Here is a 22,222-nt window from a genome sequence, read left to right as displayed (position 1 = left end):
ACTCCTCCTGGTCATGTGAAAGCTGACAAAAGATGCACAAATATACCATGCTATATTTTTTTAGACCCTATAACTAATAGCAAACAATTTTCGTTTATTTAATATGTAATTCCCTAGTTTATGGGGCAACGGCTAAAATGTTTCTAAAAAAAGTCGTTATTGGCAAGCTACACTTAATAGCAAAAGTCTCCGTATACCATTTCTTTTTTAAGTATTCATAATATATTGAGAGCTAGTGTTTGTTTATTATTATTTTATAAAAAAAGTTCATGCTTAAGACAAAATCATATAGACCCAGATAAGAAAAAAAAAGAAAGAAAAGTGGTAAACAATCTCACTTTGAAATGGGGGTGCTATTGATATGATCCAGCACCCGAAATGTGTATTTATGCTGTGTTTTTTTTTTAATTTCTAGTAATTTTAATTTTAAATATTTTTAGTTAAGTTTTTTTTTAAGCATGGCTCTTATTCCATAAACCTTTTAATTGTTGTTGCAAACTTGATAGCACTATAAAAACTGTCTTCAAATTTCGAACATTTTAATCAGTTTTTATAAATATTTCGGGTATTCAGGTTTAAAGCCCATACAATTTTAGTGTAGTAAAGTTTAACCTTTCATCTGAGACGAAAATAATTAAATAGGAGAATACCGTTAAGAGCGTGCGTAAAAAGAGTTATAAAAAACCAACGTGATTAATTATAGTAAAATTTTATGGGCTATAGAACTGCATATTCACTTATATACTCTGATTTAAAATATTAAAGTTTTATAACAGTTCCTTTAAATTTCCCACGCTGTTAGAAACGTGAATTTATATTATTACGTTATAATATGAGCCCCCCTTAAAAAAATGTACGCAAAATCTGTAACATGAAAACCATTGTGAATATTCAAAATTCTATATATTCTTAATTCGATGCCGGACAGTCTATGTATATATCAACGTTTATCTCATTTTGACTCACGACTTAGATTTTTAAATATAGGTAACACAGAAATACCCATTATATATAACAAATATAAATTATTTTAAAGAACAACGGTTTTAGAAAGTGAAGGAATAACCCACACTTTATGTTCATAGTTTAAAAGCACAGTTAACCTCAAAAAGTAAATAAGTGCAAAACAAATAGCTATTTAAAAATAAAATGAAGTATTTTTTAATTAACAAATTGTATGCGTGCTTTTTCAATTACAGTATTTAAAGAAAAGGCTCCTACTATATTTCTAGGAACCAGCTCAAAACTAACCACATTTGTTCCAGTCCGGAGGTGAGTCTTTTTGATCTATCTAGGAACTGTTGTTATATGAACTGTCTAAGAACGATCTAAGCCAGATTCAGCTCAGAACAAGTTCAAAAGTTCTGCAGAGGGCGACAATCGTCACTTCGTTGGCCATCGCCATGTTAAAAAAGACAGTTGAAGGGATTGATTTGGGATAGATGAAGAACCAGTGCCGTCCCTTCTCAGGCTAGCTCAGCGCAAGTGCTGAACCAGTTTGGAGGGATGCTGCAGGGTGCATTAGGGTTGCCAACATTTTCTAAGAAATGTATAGTACTTTTTCAAAAAAATTTGTAAAATATAATACACTTCAAATATATATGGAATTTTTTTTTTTTTAAATTAAAAATGCTTTTAAGTGTACATATTTTTTCTTTCTTATGCATTTCCTCTATACAAAAAAATATATTTCTTTGAAAGTATCATATGCTTAATCGCTGTCAGTATTTAAATTAATATAAATAAAAAGTTAATTCTTTATTAGTGAGATATTCGCTTTATTTCTCTGATCTCACTATTTCAAAATCTTAATAGAAACAACTATTTCTGAGAATGCCGAAGTTGCAGGAAGCGAAATAATTTTAAGTAAATTTGGTAAATATTTCTAAGTATTTTAAAAATGTTGCCATGTTTGATCTGTGGACCCTCTGTTTTAAAGTATATTCATTTTAATATTGATATTTCAGTATAAATGTCATCCATTTTAAAATATTTCCTTCTTACACATGACTGAAATATATTTATATTTACAATTGAAGAAATATAGTATTTTTGCTTTTTTGCATACTATATTTTTTTCCAACAGTATTAAGTACGTAGACCCAAAAAATAGTACAATATTATATATTATAGTACGGTTGGCAACCCTAGGGTACATACACCCGTGTCAAAATTATAAGCGCACTTTCAGTTGACAAATTTTAAAAACTAATTTTTTAACAGACTTCAAAAACAGCAGAAGGTTATCAATTCGTTGGAACATTTTGTATTTTTATTTTTTGTATGTATGTTATCGCATAACTTTGGACCAGCTTAACCAATTTCTATAGTTTTAATCCGATTTGGATTCGAAGAACTGACTCCAAGTAATTTTTTTTTAAAAAAACAAAGTAACAAAAAATAAGTTACAAAAAAGAATCAAATTATCAAAAAAAAATTTATTTTGTTCCCTTTTGGGTTAATCTGACACAAAAATTACCAATTTTCTGAAATTTTCTTTATATTTTAGCTATTAATTTCATTACGCTAGATCAGCCAAATCGTCCAGTGTGCGATGGCGTAAATACGACTGAGGAAACGGAACGGTTGAAGTTAGGAACACAGAGGGGAAAAGCATACATTTTAATTTTCATCAAATTTATTAAACGTTTTTCAAGAATAATCTAGCCATGCCACAATCCAATTAGATTTACTTAGTTCACAGGGTGGCAAAAATCTGACACAGAAGTTACTACCACAGGGAGAGTTCGCTGGCATATGTAACTTCCTGTGTTTACAAAATTTTCGCTGCGCAAAATACTCTTGGTTAGTGTCTTAGCTGGTTTTAATGGGAAATCGAAAAAAGATAATAATTATTTTAAACCTAGTATACTTCCTCTCTGTGTTCCTATCGTCATCAGTTCCGTATCCTTAGTTCTACATGCTTAAATCGTCGTTCGCATCTTCTTTAGATTCAAGTGAAAAGGTTAAATAAATCAATGATAAAAATTAAATATTTATTGTGCAAATGTGTTTCAATAAGGGTTTCAATTAATATAATTCAATATTTGTGTTGTGCAAAAGTGTATGCAGCTTAGAAAGAAAAGGCAATTTCGCCAGCAAATCGGCTGCATTTATTAGTCTGTATACCAAGGAGAGCTGTGTAGCTGTGAAATTAAAATTTTTAATCATGAAATATTTACAAGTATAATTTCATTATTTTTCCTTTTGTCTGGTATTGTGCCTTATATTTTTTCAATCTACAATCATTCCAAAAAAAAAGTGATTTCACAAAGCAAGCTGGTAAAAATATGTATCGGAATGAAAGAGTGAGAATGCTGAAGTAAACAGAATTCAATGCTGAATGCATAGTTGCCAACTTGGTGCTTTAAGCACAAGATTTAGTGCTTTTTGAAAATTAAAAAGCAAAAAAAAAAGGTTTAGTGCCTAGTGCATTTTTAGTGCTCTTCTTCTGAACTCAAATTTCTCATAAATATTTAAAACATAAAATTATTTCAAATATTTAAAGCTGTGGCGGCACTGAATTTACAAGAATCTACACATTTAAATGTACTAGAATGCAACCATGATTATTAAAAAAGCTGAAGTTGCAAACCCACGTTCTCTTTTAATTGTATTTGCCTTGAAAATGCTGGTACGCAGGTAAGTTAATTATTTCTTTTCTAGTTATTTGTACATATTTGGATTGATTGCACAGTTCGACAAATTTTGACTTTTGTACCACACATCGTATTTTGTAGATATTTTGGTGCTGAATCCAAATATGGCTGCAGATTGCTCTAGCACGTGAGATATCCTAACCTGAAAGTACCAAAAACACGGCTTTTGGCGTTATTTGAGATCATATTATGAAAACAAAAATTTTTTTTTCGACTCAGGGCATCATTTAGTATTACCCTTCCCCTTTAAAATTCATTTTGGTTTGTTGCGATTCGGGTTTTCTTTCTCGAGATAATGTGCAGTACTTCGGTATTACTTCGTAAGCATGAGTATTCATGGCATGTTCAATCGTTATGAAATCGAAAAAGTTTTGTGTATTGATTTATACTTGTAAATATTGTTTATATTCTTACTTTTTGTTAGTGTGGTAAAACCTCGTTTTTTCCAAGTTTTGGTGCTTTTTCAAACTCAAAAGATGGCAACAGTGACTGAATGAGCCTATAGCTGAATAAAACACTTTGTTATGTGTGCATTCTCTAATTCAGCTCCAATCAAATTCTATACACTCAGAAAAATACACATGTATGTTTTTATTGGGTACCGCAGATGATGTAATAATGGAGTGTTTGAGCATTACAATGAAATTGATATGCTGCGCGATCAATGCACAGCGGTTACGCATAATAAGACATGTCGTACGAAGGGATGCTTATGCTAGGACTCCTCCACACATGAAACGCAGCTTGATTTTCATGAACATATTGTACAAATGTATCATTCAGTCCATTATTTATCCACATAAGTACATACAAACATACATATAATGTAAATTTTTTAAATTTATACTTATGAGCACATTTTCGCGCGGTCACACTTTATGACCAGTTTTTGAACTGAAACTTCTTTGGTTGGTTAGTTGGGAGTAAATTGGCAAGTTCAACGGAAATGGTGCAAAGAAAATGGTTGGAGCTGAAACAAGTGCTTCCTGAGTGTTTGCTCTATTTATTTAACAAAAACTTGATAATAAAAGGTTTAAGAATAACATTTAAAAAAAGACCAATACAAGAATGAAAGTAAAGGTGAGTACGTATGTACATAGATAAAGAAAAGGATAAAAGTAAAGGTATAAATAAAAACAAAAACAAAGGCAAAAGTGAAGACCAAGGTAAATTTAAACAATTTACTTATATAAGGGCAAAGGAGAAGGGAAATAAGTATGTAGATGAAGAAAATGATAAACATAAAAGTAAAAACAAAGATAAATATAAATATAAAGATGAGGATTAGGATACCGATAAAAGTAAAGATGAACATAGAGGAAGAAAGATTAAAATAAAGGTAATTATAGAGAAAAGGATATAGATAGAGACACAGAGGCTCAATCTGGGAGCTATTTTGGGATTTTAGAATTTTTCGGGATTCTCGGGACTTATCGATATAATAATAGATATTTTTATCGATTCTAAATTTTTTCTAATGCAAGAGCTAGAGAAATTAATTTAACTTGATTTCCTGTTATGAATTGCTAGAACACAACTTGTTCGAATTAAATGATAATCGGTTTTTATGGCAACTGCTCAGTATTTTGTCTACGTTTCTTGGTTTGACACTCCGTACTTTGTATATTTATTTTTAAAAAGCTTGTCAAATGGGTAATGCATAGAACAACAAACACAAAATATCGCAGAGAAAATGTAAGTACCAATGGCCAAGAGCTGGTTAACAATACTCTGGTACTCAGTTAATATATGTGACACCTTTTCTTCTCTTCACCCGCGCGCAGTTGTCGTCATTCCCATTGATGGATCGTTTCTGTAGGGCGCTACATCCGGATTTGGATCTGAGTTCAACATGCCTTAGCTGGTTTCATCAAGCCACTGAACATTGCACTGAATTGATTTTGCGAAAGAACCGCGGTTCAGTTTTCTGGCGGTTACTGAACAAGTTCATATTTATCAATCGTCAAAGATCATTGGTTAATCAAAAGATACCAATCAGCATACATCCGGATCGATTGTCGCTTAACGACTGTAATGCGCTTCATGTGGAAATCGTTAATGACTATCTGGTACACGCGCCACGTTATACCATTGAAGCGGCCACCAACATTCTGCTTTGGCAAATATTATTTTCCTTGTTTGGCGTATTTGTGCTATGCGTCTTGCTGGCCTATACAATATCGGCTTATCGCAAATATGGACAATCAATAGAGAAACCACTCGATCCAATTGCATCGGTATTTCTGGCTGAGAAACGCATCAATGCCTACATCAACCGCAACCTGCGCCAAGTTAAGTATGAGCTGCGGCTGCTACATGTGCGCCATTCGATGAAACCGGAGGACATACTCTCGCCCAGCGGCACAACAACCTTCGTCATAATAGTGTCGTCAAAGCTGAACGTGAAGAATGGCACTTTGAATAGGACAGCGCATTGCAAGGGACGTTTGTATCGCCTGACAGAACTGCAGCCGAAGGTGAAACCCGTATACAAAATACAACCCATTGCTAAGATGATGCGTTTTATAAACAAATACTCGTGCAAACTACGACTGAGGGTGATCTTCGACGAGGAACCGAGCTTTGAGGAAGTAATGCAGCAACGCCAATTAGGACCCAGAAAGACATTCTCACCACTAACGCTACCACCTTTAACGAACAAGAAAAGCCTCAGTAGGTTATCAATGCGCAGCAATGCATCGCGCTCCAATAGTCCGCCCAAAAACAAAGTTTGCAGTGCGCGACTTTCAGCGCAAATGCAGTGTAACTTACCGCGGCGTCTTTCAAGTGTAATGTTGAAGAAGTAGTGTGCGACGGAGGGAATGTGGCATGCGGCCTGAGTTCGCGTGTTTAGCTGCGCATGCGCCATTGTGACGATGGTTTATTTAGCCCAGTGATGGGGTGGTTGCCAAGCGGTAAAGCTGCGCCGAGTAAAAGTCCAACTTAATGAGTTTTTACGCAATTTATTTATTGCCTGATTGCTGTACTTACAAGAAATCGAAAATCTTTTGTAATCACTCACGTTTTAGCAAATATTCGTAAATATTCAAAATACATAATTTGCTTAGCTACTAGAATCGATAAATACAGATGTATGTATATATAAAATAGCGTTTTAAATTACAAATCATTTATGTATGTAAGTGTAAATTATTAAATTGCAAGTAGAAATAAGGTACATTTGTTTATGCATTAACTGTATTGAGGCATCAGCGCGTTGGCCTTGAGTATGTAGAAGAGGTGATGTTAGTAGAAAGTAAAGCAAAATATGAGTATTCGCCATAGACGCTGATGCCACGGAAGTTGGTAGCGCGCGTAAGGACGAAATGTGGGCACGAATTAGGTAAAAAGTTGGGAGGTATGAAAGGATTAAAACTTGAAAAATAAAGGTTACAAAATGTCGATAGATATTTAAGTGCAGAAAGCGAAAAATCACATGCAATCCAATAGTAAGAATACAGCTTCTAGAACTTGAAATAAAGTTGAGTATATGTGAGTGTGTGTTAGTAGATAAAATATGTGAATAATCCTTTGAAAATCCTAGCAAGATTTAATATTTTACATTTAGCCTCGAGTATAGCTCAATCCTGTTCCGATTTGTGTTGCTATTGCATTCTTCATATGTATGTGTAGGTACATTGTGTTGTTGTTGCTGCTGATTTCATTTTTTTGTGTTGTGTCATTATTTTCTTGTTGTTGTATTTGTTGCAAAATATCACGTTAATTAGCATTGATCACGTTTTAATTGTATGATTTCGTACGTATTATATATGTAGGCATGTATGCAATAATGAAAGAGCTTTATTGGTTGTTTTTGTTTTTAGTTCTTTAAGATCTTATTTGAAGAACCTGCCACCTGTTCCAGCGCGTGGTGGTGGCGGTGTTGGTATGTGTGCACCTTCAGCACGATATCCATTCTCATCGGCTATGTAGGTGATTGTATAGAGAACACCATCGGGACCGGTGTAAGAGTAAGAACCTTGCATGACCTAAAATTGGAAGATAATAAGAAATTTACTATAGTGGAGAAGAGATGAAAGGCAAAAGTAAGTAGAAAGGAACAGTGGAAGGGTACTAAAAATCAGTTAATGTCCCTTTACTCAGATAGTTATCTTAATCGAGTCAGTCTCAATATATCCCTTTCCTGGAAATTCTGGGATACAAATTATAGCGTAAGACAAGATCGATGTTTTTGCCAAATTTCTAATGGTGTTTTCTTTTCTACCAAAAAATTTCGCATTTTGATTGCCCCTTTCTCTTTTCGTCTTAAAATATCACACTCTTATAAGGCAAAACTCGTACTCTGCCCTTTGAAGGTTTGTCAGGATAGATGGTTGCCCTGAAAATCAGATGGTTGCTTAAATCTATAATATTATGAAATGCTTGAGATGGACAAGGGCAAGAAGGCAAAAATATGCCAATTTTTACAGGGTTGAGTATAACAATCAAACACATTTTTAACCGTGCAAAGGCCACATTTTTTGTTATAAACGAAATCACCATTAAACATCTTTCGTTTGGCATTAAAATTAATACAATTAAATGAGGTTCGAAGGTTTGTTCGCAAGAACGCTTAAAGACAAAACAAAAATTAGATCAAAACTGTCGAGAACCTTCTCAATGGGTATTATACATATAAGAACAAAACCCTGTGGAACATTTTCAAAGAGAACAAAATGTGAACAATACTTTCGGAAACATTTATAAGAGCAAAAAATATGAACAAAAGTCTCCGGAACGTTTTGTAAAAGAACTAAACTGGAACAAAAGTCTAACGAACTTTCTCTTGTAGAACAATTTGGGAAATGAAGTCACAGGAACTTCCTAACAAAGAACAAAATGGGTACAAATCTTCTGTGATATTCGCGAAGAAATCTTCTGTGGAAGCGCGAACAAAATTTTTCGCATAGCGTTTATTAGTTTGAAATGTTTGAATATTGAAATTAATCAAAAAAGAACTCAAAACTAATTATGAAAATAAAGTAAACGAAAGACTTAAGACACGAATTTTTCTTGAACAAAAAATTAAAATTTTTTCCATATATGGATAGTTCACCCTAATGATAATCGATGTGGAGGTTGAAATGATACCTCCCATTTTTAACGTTAAGTTTTTAAATGTTGTATTCTCGTTTTGGTCTCTAACAGCACGTTTCCCAGACCTCTGTTATTATTTTATCCTCCTTGTAAACATTCCCGATACTTTCGCTCTCAGTTTGTTCTCATTGGAAACGTGCCCGAAAGTTTCGTTCTCTTTCTGTTTTTCTTGAGAACGTTCCCGAGAGTTTTGTTTGCGTTTTGTTCTTTACGGAAACGTTCCCAAATCTTTTGTTAGCATTTTGTTCGCGTTCAAACTGCTCTCAACACGTTGGTTCCCGTTTGGTTCTTTTGTGGGAACGCTCTCGGTCCATGGTTGAAATCGATTGAGCCCCAAAATTTCAAAAAATGTTAGCGGAACGGAAAGTGAATTATAGCGAGTTATAGGATTTTTCCTTAGAATCAGAATCTGAAATTGGAAATAGTATAGCGTTTTCTTTTCTCGAGATAATGTTGCATTTATTCTGTCCTGCGCTAGGGCTGTAAAGTTTTCGTATTCTTTTTCTCAGCATCTCCACATGCATATTGCGTGCTCTTTATTTAAAATGTAGCACTCTGATAATGTTGCCATATAAAAAGGTGAATTTTTTTTAGAGAAAAGAAAACGCCATTACATTGGCTCCATTTTTGGAGATATCTTGACTAAAAAGCGGAAAAACACTCAGTTTTGGCATTTTTTAAACATCTGTATTGGGATAACGGGGTCTGGTGGATTCTTTCGAATAAGGTGTAAAAAAGCTAAGCATTTCTCCTTTAGCACAAAAAGTAAAAATGTGACTTTTATAAACATGAGTTACAAAGTTTAAAAATATACACAGCAGGTAGCTATAACATAAAATCAGTTATTTTAAAATTTTAATTTAGTAGAAACATGCGGAAATGTTCGACTTTTTGCTTACCTGTGCATATTAAAAGCTTTTCAAAAATAAATGCTACCATAAAGTCCTTTTATCTTTCAGGATAAAAGAAAAGGGTTTAGGCTTTCTTTGCATCTTGTCAAAAATATTCCATAATGTAGATACTGTGTTTTTGTATTATAAGGCTAAACCCACACTGAAAACGACAAAACGTTTTTTTTTTTTTGGCGACCGAAAATAAATACTTTTTTCCTATCCAATTTGTGTTGTGTTGCCACTCATTTGGTATAGTTTAATAATAAGAAGTAGTGTACTCTTGCTCTATGCGACATCAACAAACGTTTTGTCGCCTTCGGTGTGGGTTAAGCCTAATGGTTGAAAATATGAAAAAAATTAGTTTTTTGATACATTTAATTCAAAATATCTTAAAACTAGTGTTACTATTAATAGTTACTGATCTATATACGTGATGTTTTGATCTATGAACTTTTGCTACTTTTCTGGTAAAATCAGAGCCACTAAAGATTTATATGCTCAAACATTGTATTGATGGTAGACAACTTATTTCCTTTGCATATATCCTGGCTGTTCCTAGCTAGCGCTGGTGACAGTAGGGAGTCGCGGTTTCGCTAAGTGAAATCTCACCTAAAACTCAGCAGCCTCTTGCATGACCTCAATCCGGTAGTGTTTAAGATCAGCTTGAAATTGTGAAACCGGCAACAAAATATTCTACATATCTGCATTTGTTACAGTGCCTGCATTTAATTAAGGGTGAGGTATGCTTTTGAAGGGAAGAAATCTATTTAAATTTAACTCAGAATATTAACGGTTAACTGGCGTATTAGTCTTTAGAAAATCTGAATAAAAATTATGGCAAAATTAGAAACATGCCAGACTCCTGCGTTCTTTATGTATTTAGTAATCGTGGAAAACTGAGCTACATATCGTTAACGTACAAACGTGATATTTATTTAATACCAGCCTAAATGTATACTGCAATCCAGCACAAAATAATTTTCTATACGAACAAATAAAACTTGTTTGCAGCACGTCTAGAAACTCCTGAGGGAAGTTCACCACTCTTTCCACTGCTCTTGCGCAACCGCTTATTTACCCCATTATGCTAATCGAGGTACTAATCTGTAACTCACCTGCGCCTCCACCTGTGTACCCGGATTCTTCAAATAGCCCGCTTCATCGGCGCGTATGCCATTGCTTGTTTCATAGCTGCAAAGCAGATAGAATGGATTAAGGAAACTAACATATGTATTTATGTAGTGTAGTAATGTAAAACAACAGCAAAATAACTATTTCCACTGGTTAAACCACCCAATTTCACAATTCAATTAAGATTAAGCAATGATGGCTAATAAATTTAAATAAATTAATTTCTTGCAAATGCTTTTACATTTGACAAATGATTAAATATTTGCTGCTTAAAGTTCACATATGCACATGTTGGACTTATTTGCTCTACACTCACTCACTTACTTGTATGTGTATGAACCATCTGGATTCAAATCGAAGCCCTGTTTCAATATCACTGCATTGGCTTCGTAGCCGCGCGCTTGAGGCGGTGGTAAGCCGCGCTGTGCATCCACGCTACCAATACAACAGAGTGTGGCCACAGCAACAGCAACAACTAACAACAGAAATGATGTCTTCATGATCTGAAGAAGTAAAAAAAATGTTAAATATTTCTACATGAAATGGCGCGTAAAATTCGCCAATATGCAAATACTGGTAACGCTGTCATAATTTCTTATTGTGACTTGGATAATTTATTGCATATTTAACATGATACATATGTACATATCGATGGTATTTTGGCAAAACGTCGTATCGCAAAACCCTCTGGCAACGCTCTCTAACAAAAATCTTTCCATAAATAACAATTAATAGGTTTTAATAACTTTTTGATTAGAATATTAAAGCTTAAGTAACCTTTCGTTAATTAAAAATAAAATATATTGGAAAAGAAAATCCTTCAACGAATGCTAGAGGAAAAAAGTATGGGACCTATACAGAGAGAATCTAAAGAAATACAAAAAAGCGATACGTGACGTCAAGGAGGGAATTTTGCGCATCCATCGAGGATACCAAGGAATCTGAAAGATTAAGCGAAATCCTTGTCAAAGGGCACTCACAGCCAAGAGTCATATGGTTCGTGGACCAAGTCGGCTAGGGAGTCGTTGGATATCCTTCTGAATACACATTTTCCAGTGTACATAATCGATGTTGTGGATACCGATGCCCCAGACTAGCCCCCTCCGAAAACCTCTTGAAGGAGCTAGTGGAGAGGGTAAAGATAAAAATTGCTATATTCAGCTTCTCACCCGGTATGGACGGAATACTACCATGCTTCAGAAAGCTTCTGAGATGGTCATTCCAGTCCTAGAAACAGTTTTTAGAGGGTGCCTAATATTGAACCACGTTCCGTTAATCTGGAGGAAAATTAAAGTCATTTTTATTAATTAAGCAGGCAAACGGGGCCATGACAAAGCTAAAGATTTCCGACCCATAAGATTAATGTCGTTTGTGCTCAAGACCTTTGAGAGGCTGTTGGATCTGTATGTTAAGGACAAGACGTCCAATTTATTATGCTCTCGATATGCGTACCTGAAAGGGAAGTCAACGGAGACTGCCCTACGTGAAGTGGTATGTACAATTGAGAGTTCGCTCTACTATAAGCAATTTACAATAGCGTTCTTTATAGACATCGAGTGAGCCTTTAATAATGTCAGTGTAGATTCCATCCATGAGGCACATATGGAAACAGGGATTGATCATTGTGTTTGGGCTTGGATAGTGTTGATAGTGCTAAGGAGCAGAGTAATACATGCCGAATCGGGGTACCGTATATGCAGTGAGAGGCACCCCAAAGGGAGGGGTGCCATCACCGTTACTATGGCTCATGGTCTTAGACAAACTACTGGTAAAGCTGGACTCTCAGATAATCAAGGCGGTGGCTTACGCCGACAACGAAGCGATACTGGTGTCAGGCCAGTTTCCTTCGGGAGAATATGGAATGGGCTCTAAAGATGGTAGATTCCTTGGCCATAAGCTGTTCTCTTAGCGTAAGCCCTGAGAAAACTGACCGTGTGCTTTTCACAAATAAAACAAAATTACCTCATTTTACTATATCAAGGTTCCCTCCCAGGAACGGAACTGGATCTGTCAAACAAGGTGAAATGCCTTGGAGTTATTATGGATCCCAAACTTAACTGGAAACCAAGCATTGAGTAGCGTGATAGGAAAGCCACGGTGGCTCGCTATGCAGCCAAGATAATGTTGGGCAGCAGATGGGGCTTGAAACCAAGAATTGTGCACTGGATGTACACGCCTATAGTATAACTCATAATCTCTTACGAGGCACTGGTCGGCTGGCCAGCCCTTAGAAAGAGAATTACGTAATTAAAAAGCTAGGCGGAATTCAAAGGTCAGCATCCGCTATCGTAACAAGTAAAATGAGATCCTGTCCGAAGGACGTTTTGAACGTCCTACTTGACTTATTACCCATAGATATCTTTTTTAAGCGAAAATTCAGCTGCTAACGGCGCCGTGCCTATACGCAGTACCGTCTGAAATTTAAGCGCTGCCCACAGCCTATATCCTGTCGAAGACCTGGGTTTACCATAAACCCCACACAAAATTCTCAAGCCACAGTGACCGGAATCAGGAAAATGTCTGGTTCTTGCAGGGTCAAAGATGGAATGCGGAGTTGGTGCTGGATTTTCATTCCACCTACCAGACTAGGCAAGCATTTTCCAGGCCGAAACGTTTGCTGGCCTATATTTCTGATCAATACGAAATTACCCTTATATGGGTCCCGGGACATACGAAAAGGATAGGACTGCCCTTAAGTAGGTTCTTCCGCAGTTGCGATTACCCGGGCTTAAAAGAGACAGTCGAACACTCGGCCAGCAATTCCTGCAGAATATTTCAGAGTGCAGCTGCCTCTCTCTGCATGATGTACTGAAATTTATTAAAACCGCCAAATGGCTGTAGGTTGCACGAGTTCTGTAATCAAAATGGCAAACTTGCTAATTGCTTGTCACCAGGGTGACACTTAAACCAACCAACCATAGTATTTTAAGGCCTATTTTGAATTAAATTTACGAGATTCGAGATAAATAGTAGTAATTTCTGAGATACGAAGTTTTGCCAAAGTACCGTCGACATGCATAGAGAGACGAGGTTACTGCTGCACCACGTTGTCGCATTGCAATAAGATTATGTGTAGGCAAAGTGTCATATAAATTTACATGAATGTAGCATAATTGAGCCATGGGCGTGTGTTGGCATATTGATTGCCTAAAGTGTACTTCTAACAGCAATTTCGTTAATTAAATTAACATACAAATTGCGCATTTATGAATAACAAATTTGCAAAGCATAATTCATAAAGGAATACCGGTAACTTTTGGCAAGTAAAGTAAAACACAAATAGGAAGAATTTACTTAAATTTTCTCAGGTGAATATTGGATAATGGCATACATATGTATGTGTGTATATACAGTGACCACGTGTTGAGTTTTCTACATATGCACAATCTTTTCCAAGTCAATTTTTTTGTTATGTAGGTGCTGCCATAAAATTGTGTATATTAATTTTTTCTGTCAAATGCACGCATACATACGTAAGGCGCATGCTATAGAGCATGGTACAATAAAAACAGGTAGAAGCCAAATTGACATCAAACCTACAAAAGTCAAAGTTTTCGGGAGAGTAAAAATAAAAATGAGCGTGTGTAAGGAAAAATAAAAAAATACATTTCACTGGTTGACGTTTTTAAGTATATTTGAAGTTTATTCTTATTTATTTATTTTCTTTAGTTAAAATTTCATAAAACGTGTATGTTGTTTTCTGTTTTTGTTTTATGAGTTGCAGTGTTGTTGGAGGGACTTTTCGGCATAAGGGTCATAGGAACAGCACTTGGCTTCAAACGTGCCTTTCCTGTACCTCCCGGTGTATTTGTGGAATCTACTTCTTTAAAATGTTTAACGCACAGCAAGGCATTTCACTGCAGCTCTACCCACAGCTGCTTTCGCAACGTTCCTTACGCGAGGGACATTGAGGCACGTTAAAAAATTAGTGGTATCTGCCTTATATTTAACACCACATAAAACACAACGCTTCAGGTGTTGCATTTTTAACACATACACCAAGTATAAACCGCACAACACTACAAAAATTCAAATGCAAATTAAAATTTGTTATTAACGAACATTCAAAAAAAAAACAACGATATGACATTCAAAGCGTAACGAAATATAGGAAATAAAATAAAATGAAGTTGAAGTTTAAAGGTTTGGTTCTCATGAGAGCAACGTCATTTTGGCTTCTACCTGTATTTATGTGCCTTGGCTATGGAGATCCGCCTGTATTCAAAACTTAGGAAAATTCAATAAACTTTCATAAAAAATTCACAGTTTTTATTCTTTATCTTTAAAGTATTTTTAGGTATGCAGTTTTATAGCCCAAACAATTTTAATCTAATGAAGTGCAATTTTAAAGCAGAAACTTTGCATTGAAAGCATGGCTTTTTAATATTTTTTTTATACATATAACAATTGCAAATTATAAAGTTTGGGCTTAATTTTTTTAAATTTTGTTGCGAATTGTGTTCATTTAATCAAAAGAAAATTTTTAAAATTTTTTAGTCGTTTAAATTTGAAAGCTGCTGATTAACACGAGAATGCCTGGCACATTTGAACTTTTGATGTACTATAAACGCTAGATTTTTGCAAGTTTTAGCAATTTCGGGACTTTTCTTTATGGGTTGAGTTGTCATAGCCATAAAGGGTCCATAGTTTTTAAAAGGTTGCTTCGTTTACTTAACATATATCTAAAACTCTCACTGTGCCAATTTTGGCACACAGTGCAGTACATAGTGTGTGAATTTGTTGTTTGTTGCAGGTATTACGCGAGGGGATCATCATCGAAGTGTGGAACAAATCATAAGTAAGAATAGTGTTAATACTGTGATACATTGTGAACGGTGAAATTGCGGGTTCCAATACAAACCAATTTTTTTTTTATATATTTTGAGCAATACTGCGGAGGATGATTCTGAAGTTGCAGTATCTGGTCCTAATGAATAATTTAATTATAAGGTAGGGACGCTAAAAGGACAAAAATCACCGAGACACCTAAGTTTAATTTTGGGTCATAGATTAGGGATGTGTGTCCCTTTTTCCTAGATAAGGTAATTTTTCAAAAGTATTTTAATTAATGAATTAGAAAATTCTGCAGAATTTAAAATATTTACAGTTTTCTTTTTGGTTCACAAATACGAATGGGTATTGAAACTGCGCTTTCAATTAATTAATATAATTTTAATTAATAACATAATTGTTTCAAAAATAAATATCGCAAAGTTTGAAGGCTATTCAAGGAAAATTTTTTAAAAAGAACTTTTTCAAAACTCCTTTCACCGTTATGTGCAAAAAAATTTAAACATTTTATTTCTACGGAATTTTCTTGTTATTGTTATTCTACATTGTACTATAGATAATTTGATTAGTTTATGTTGCAAAAAGTCGTTTTTTGTACTTACAAATGAAGAATTTCTTTTTGTAGGTATACTATATATTTTCAGTGGTGAACTATGTATTTGGAGGGGAAAACTCGATAAAGAGGAAACAAAATGCTGTTTACAATTTCGTTGCTGCAGAGCCTATTCCTTTTAATTCTTCAGCAGACAAATTAGGAAATACAGAGCATTCAGGTTTTCAATTGAAATTAATATAATTTGGAAATGTTTTTTAAAAATAGCCACTCTATAAATTGCACTTTTAACTAGGTGGCTTTTTTTTCTTTAATATAAATACTTTATTTAATAAAAAAAACTGCATTCAAACTTTTACAATAAAATCACACATTAAAAAGTGACCCCTTATGATCTATCGATTGTCAAGGGTTAAGGTTTTTTTTTAGCAAAAAGTGTGAAAAATCAATAAAAAAAAATTGTTTTGTTAAATAATCTACTTGTTTGGCAATAATTAAATTTTGCCATGGAAATTGGCAAAATTACGCATAGTGAATTTTTTAAATAATTTTTGGAATCAATAATGTCGTTGAAATTTCGGTGTTAAAAAATTCTGACGTCAGAAAGATCATTTGGTCTGCAAAATGTAAAATGTTTTTAATTTCTTCTCACAAAAATTCTAAATTATCAAAATCTATTTGCATGTGAAACCGCTTTCCATACAAAACAAGCTTTGGAAAGTACACTTAACTCAGTAACGCAAACGCTAATTACGGTCAAAGAATGGATCAATGGCTTGAGAAGCAAACAAATTTAGTAAGAGAGAAAGTCGCAACAAATTTAATTTTTTCTGATTTTTTATTATTTTTTTTTTGTATTTTTCTTGCACATTTTGATTTAAAAGATGGAAATACTAAATGGAGAGAAGGACTTGGCCTCACTTGGCATTTTTGATTGGCGTCGGTTGTCATTGAAGAGAAACGACTGGCGTGCTTTGTTAAACTCGGAAGATTATTTAAAAGTTTTAAGTTTGCAGGAGAGTGCAATCATAGTTTGAGCAATTCACATACGCTCCTCTTCAATTGAATATCGCACCATTTTATTCTTTAATATTTACAGTCTTCCTTTTGTTTATTTAGTATTGATTAATTTTTTATAAAAAAAAAATCCAAATTCTGCGTGTAAATTTGATTTTAAAATTTTTACGCAAATTAAATAAAAATCTCAACAAAACTGTGCGCTATCCTACGACACTGAATAAGTTCTTAACATGTTTAGAAAAATTTCGAATTCACAGTTCTGTATCCCATTAAATTTTATTATAATAAAGTGCAAGTTTCCAGAGACTGTAAAATAGCGTTGATTTTTGAGTATTTTTTGGTTGAGGGTGCTGCGCATTTTCTTCCATACAAAAATTTTTGGGGAGCATCTTAATAACAACCGCATCAAATGATTAGTAACACATAGGGAAGGTAAAAAAAAATAAAAAATAATCGATTAATTAATCAGATGATTAATCACAAGCCCAGTTCCAATTAATTGCAATTATTGAAAAATAATCGATTAATTTAATCAAATGATTAATCTCTACTAACACATAATGGGCCGCATGACACAATAATTTTTAGAAATATTTTCGTAGAACATTTTAACCCATTAGCTTCCGCCTGAAAAAACGTTTTAACCCATACTTCAAGAGACCCCGCAAAAAGCTAATTTGGAAGCTCGTTAGAAGACCGATATATTCTAGAAAATTATTCTTTGGAAAATTTTACAAGAGGTCTTCTCTGAAAAATTAAAATAATAGAATATATCAATCCTCTAACGATCTTCTAAATTAGTTTTTTTTTTTTCGGGGCTGCTGACCCTCTCTTAAACTTTAATTTCTCTCAGACATTTATCGAAATATTTGTTCCACTTGTTTGAAAACTACTTAGGCCGGCACATGAAAACTTTAGTAGGCCATAAAATAAAAATACGAGCTAACTTTTGCAAATACATGGAGTGTTTTACTACTGGATGAGTCTACTTTCAGAAAATGTTAACAAAGTCCGGGCTGGTTTTGGCTATCGCACAGCGTTATTCAGCATTTCTGCTCATTTCTATTCATGTTCACTTTAGTCGTTTTTTGTGTCACATTAGTTAACTTATTTGGATCTTGGAAGAATATATTTTATCTCATAAACATGTTTTCTCAGCAAATAAACATGGCAAAGGATATTCACTGCAAGTTTTCAAATCGCACAAATACTTTTAAAATTTCTGTAAACTACTACTACAAGGAGTGCTTTTTAAGTGTTTATATTCTGGCAACGTTGTTATTTATGTATGTATTTCCAAACAGCATCCGTTACTCACTCGCGCTTAATACTTGAGATCGTCTCCGCTTGATGGCTCGTCAAAAAAACTTTTGCGGCTAACTAAATAAAATCAAATGCTTTTATACTTTTGTGGCGTGATTGAGGCAACATTGCCAGCGAATTGGCGACGATTACATTTGCCGCAAACCGTACAGTGGGCAAAGCAAAGTAAAACAACAATAGAAACAACAGCAGCAGCAATGGTGAGAGAAGAACAGCGGCAGCTCAACACAACACAAATAAAAGCTTGTAAAAAAAAAAAAAAAACAAGATGACAGCAACAAAAGATGCAGAATGCACAAAATGTGGCAGAGCCGCCGCACCGCAGAGAGCATCCGCAACATTATTTGCAATGGCAGCAACAACAAATGCAACGGCAGGCAAAAGCAGCATCCAGATTCAAGCTAGATTCGAGCTAGCACAGTGGCGTTACCGCCGGCAACATTGTGGTTTTGTTTAGCGGTGAGAGCATGCAGAATGAGTACCTATATTTTTTTTGTGAATGTACTGCCAGTGGAGGCATGCCGGCGACTGCGGAGACTTCGCTCGTGTGTGCAGCGTGTCGTATGCGCAACATTTCATTATTGAAATGCAAATGGGCGTTGCGCATAAGCCCATCAATTTAAAAAAAAAAATGCATAGTACAAAAAAAAGGCAACCAACATGATAATAAAAGTAACAACACACCTTGAGCGCGGTGTGCACTTGTGTGAGAGTGGAGTCGTGGAATTAAGCATGCAAATACGCACACACATATACACATACATTGTATGTACATTTGTATGTACATTTGTATGTACATTTGTATGTAGTTAGAATTGCTAGCATGCTCCAATCGCCATGTGAACTGAATGAAGCAGTTCCGCTGCGGAAAAAAAAAGAATTGGAGCTTTTTTTTTAAGCCGAGGCAAGAACAAGTGGCAGGCAGCCAGCGCCGGCTGAAGCATCTTTTCAGCAAGCAGCCGCAGCTGCAGTAGACAAACAGGCATAGTCATATACTAGCAGCTTTATTAGCATTATCAGCACCGGCGGCGGCGGCGGCAGCAGCAGCACCACCACCACCACCACCACAAGCGTCCCCCCCACTAACCAAACGATTGGCAAGGCGATGGCGATGCGATGCGGCGGCAGTGGCAACTATTGGAGTGCCAGCCACGCAGTCGCTGGTGCGCAGCAATCGCTGAATAATATCTACACACAGCTAATTTATGTGAATTGGCAATGCGATCGTTTTTATTGCATTGACTTACAAGTTATTACAAGTACTTTTCAGTGATATAATTTGAGATGAGCGGAGATGAGTGGAGATGCGCTGGCGGCGGCGGTGGTGCTGCATTGTAGATGTGGTGTAAGCATTCGCGCAACAAATTTGACTTTTTTTCGCTGAAACTTCATTATTATAATTCTTTTTTAGTTAATATATTGGAGAGCGTTCCTCGCACTTGATGGGTGTTGGAATCCGTTTTTTTACGAGTTTGTTAGGCAATGTTTTTTTTTTGTATTCTTCAGTTTATTAAAGTTTTTGAAATGTGAAATTAATTGGAAATTGTTAAACTCGTTAGCGATTTGTTTTGTAGCGCTTTGACGCGATTCATTGCACAAAGTTTAGCAGCCAATTGTGGAGTGAACGTGTTAAAGTGCAATTTGGATTTTCTGTTTTTTTTTTAATGGCCAATAAATTTGTTTGACCAGTAATAATGAAAAAATTTATTACATGGGAACTTTTAAGGGTGTAATGCTTTTTGTCAAAATTAATTTTTATGTTTTATACATACTGATATATGTATGTATGTATGTATGTACGTTAAGCATGACAATCAATGATGAAACATAAAAAACGTTTTGAAATCTTTTTGTAGCAGGCAGTTTTTAAGAAAGAAGGAGACTATGGGAAATGGATTTCATAATGCATCAACAAAATATCATCTATATATGTACGATAGTGGTGTAATTTTCAAATTTTCACTAGCACCCATAGAAGGACAAATGGACACAATTACTGTACAAGGCTAGCTGCGACTAAAATCGGCTCTACGATAAGCTAGTGTAATAGAAGCTTAAACAGACGGCAGCGTTGATCGGGATTAACTCGGGAATTAACTGCAGTTGATCCGGTTTAAGTCCAAGTTAATCCGGTTTAAGTCCAAGTTAATCCGGATCAACGCTGCCGTCTGTTTAAGCTTCTAGACAGGTGGTATTAAGGTGTTCCATTGATTCCCCCTCTTCTCCACACAATTTAGAAATGCCTATATAGTGGCCTGAAAGTACTCCAAATACATTTTTTTTCAGTTTTTCCTATTAAGCATGAGCGCAGATTGAAGTCTTTTGTCACTGAAGCAAAGGAACTTCTTTGGGGCAGTGCAGGATTTGGCCCACGTTTTAAGATCATTTCTGATGTCATACTTGTTCGATCCAAGGAATGAGCCTGGTCGAAGGAATGTGGTGCTTGGAAGTTTGCTTTTCCATTGCCATCATAGTCCTCATGGCCCGGCAGCCAGATTAGGTACACTATATTCTGGGTGACTAGATTATTGAGTGCTCCATGGCACAATAGAAGAATTTTCGATCAGCTTTGTGAAAAGATTGGCTGCCTGAACATATGGAGAGCTTTGTTATGGCGTATTGCCTATTTAATAAGACGTGGGCGGAAGAAGTATGACAGTTACTTTTGCCTGGAACATGATGGCGTCTTTGCTTTAGGGAAAAGATTTGCGGTTCGCGGTCACACGACATTCGCACATGCGCAGTAAGGTGTTTTGGAACCATTGGTGTAACAGTTTTGTGAATCGTCGTGGAGCCATGTAGGAAATATGAACCTGTACCTCTTCGTATGGCTGGGAATGGGATTAATTTGGTCCGAGACCAGGGTTTTAGCCATGATGGCCTTCTTCCCTTTTAAGGTACCGAGGTGTCCGACAAGATTTCCTTGTTGCGGTTTGAATTTAGTTTTCCTATGTTGCATGAGATCTCGCGCCGCGGTTTCTTCTTGTATTGCCACATAAGGGGGTGTTAGATTGAGTCACAGATATTTAGGCATGCAAGTCATAGGATCGTGTACAGTTCTTTTAATAGCTATTTTTGAGTAGTATTTGTCCACCCTACGAGTGCTCCATACACTATTATGGGTTTGACCATCTGGATATATACCAGTGCTGCCAGATTTTATTTTATTTTCAAACAAACTGTAAATTTCCAAACACTATATTTTCGACAAAAAAAGCTGTAACCTTAAGGAGCAAAGACAACAAACAATTTACTCAAAATAAAGTAACATCACCCGTTTAAACTATATTTAACTAAACAAAAATAGATTATGTAATGGAACATTTAAGCCACATTTTGTTTTATTGAAATCCAGTTTCAATACACAGGACCACACACCCCTCTTACCCTGCAACACAAAAGCGTATGAGTTCACCTTTTGTTTTTGAAGTCGCTGAATCGAAATCTGGTGTCCTTGATCGTGATCTAAATATATTAAACGGACTCCGAATCAAACTCAGCGACCGCAAAAACCTATACATATACCTTTTATACTCCGGTAACCATGGATTATGTATGTTTGACAGAGAATCGACATAAATCCTGATGGAGCCAAACGGACACCAGCGACGTCAAAAACATGAAATACACAAGTCCCTTTTGAGTGGCAGGGTTAGAGTTGTTTGTGGTCCTGTGTTATTTTTCGTAGATTGCTATTATTTTTTTTGAGAATTTGATTTAATAGCTCAAATTTACTACTTTTTTTTAAAGAAACC

At 35.2% G+C, this 22,222-nt stretch overlaps 2 protein-coding genes across 2 annotated transcripts; one reads left to right on the top strand and one right to left on the bottom strand.

Annotated features, from left to right (window-relative positions):
- Positions 1–5,461: 5,461 nt before the first annotated feature.
- On the top strand, positions 5,462–6,466 carry LOC108363806 (uncharacterized). The gene has a single exon (XM_017617294.1). The coding sequence runs from the start codon at positions 5,462–5,464 to the stop codon at positions 6,464–6,466; it is 1,005 nt and encodes a 334-aa protein (XP_017472783.1).
- A 142-nt stretch (positions 6,467–6,608) lies between these two features.
- Positions 6,609–18,521, bottom strand: Cpr47Ea (Cuticular protein 47Ea). The gene is made up of 4 exons (XM_017617287.1): positions 18,463–18,521; positions 11,105–11,283; positions 10,765–10,840; positions 6,609–7,648 (listed from the first exon to the last, which is right to left on the bottom strand). Exons 2-4 carry the CDS (start codon positions 11,278–11,280, stop codon positions 7,496–7,498), a joined length of 405 nt encoding a protein of 134 aa, XP_017472776.1. The 5' UTR covers positions 11,281–11,283; positions 18,463–18,521; the 3' UTR covers positions 6,609–7,495.
- Positions 18,522–22,222: the final 3,701 nt, after the last annotated feature.

This window comes from Rhagoletis zephyria, unplaced genomic scaffold, assembly GCF_001687245.7.
Source record: "Rhagoletis zephyria isolate East Lansing unplaced genomic scaffold, Rhagoletis_zephyria_1.1 Rzeph_scaffold_01380, whole genome shotgun sequence".
NCBI lineage: Eukaryota > Metazoa > Arthropoda > Insecta > Diptera > Tephritidae > Rhagoletis > Rhagoletis zephyria.
Note: the sequence above shows the minus strand (reverse complement) of the source record. Positions and strands in the feature narration are given on the sequence as shown.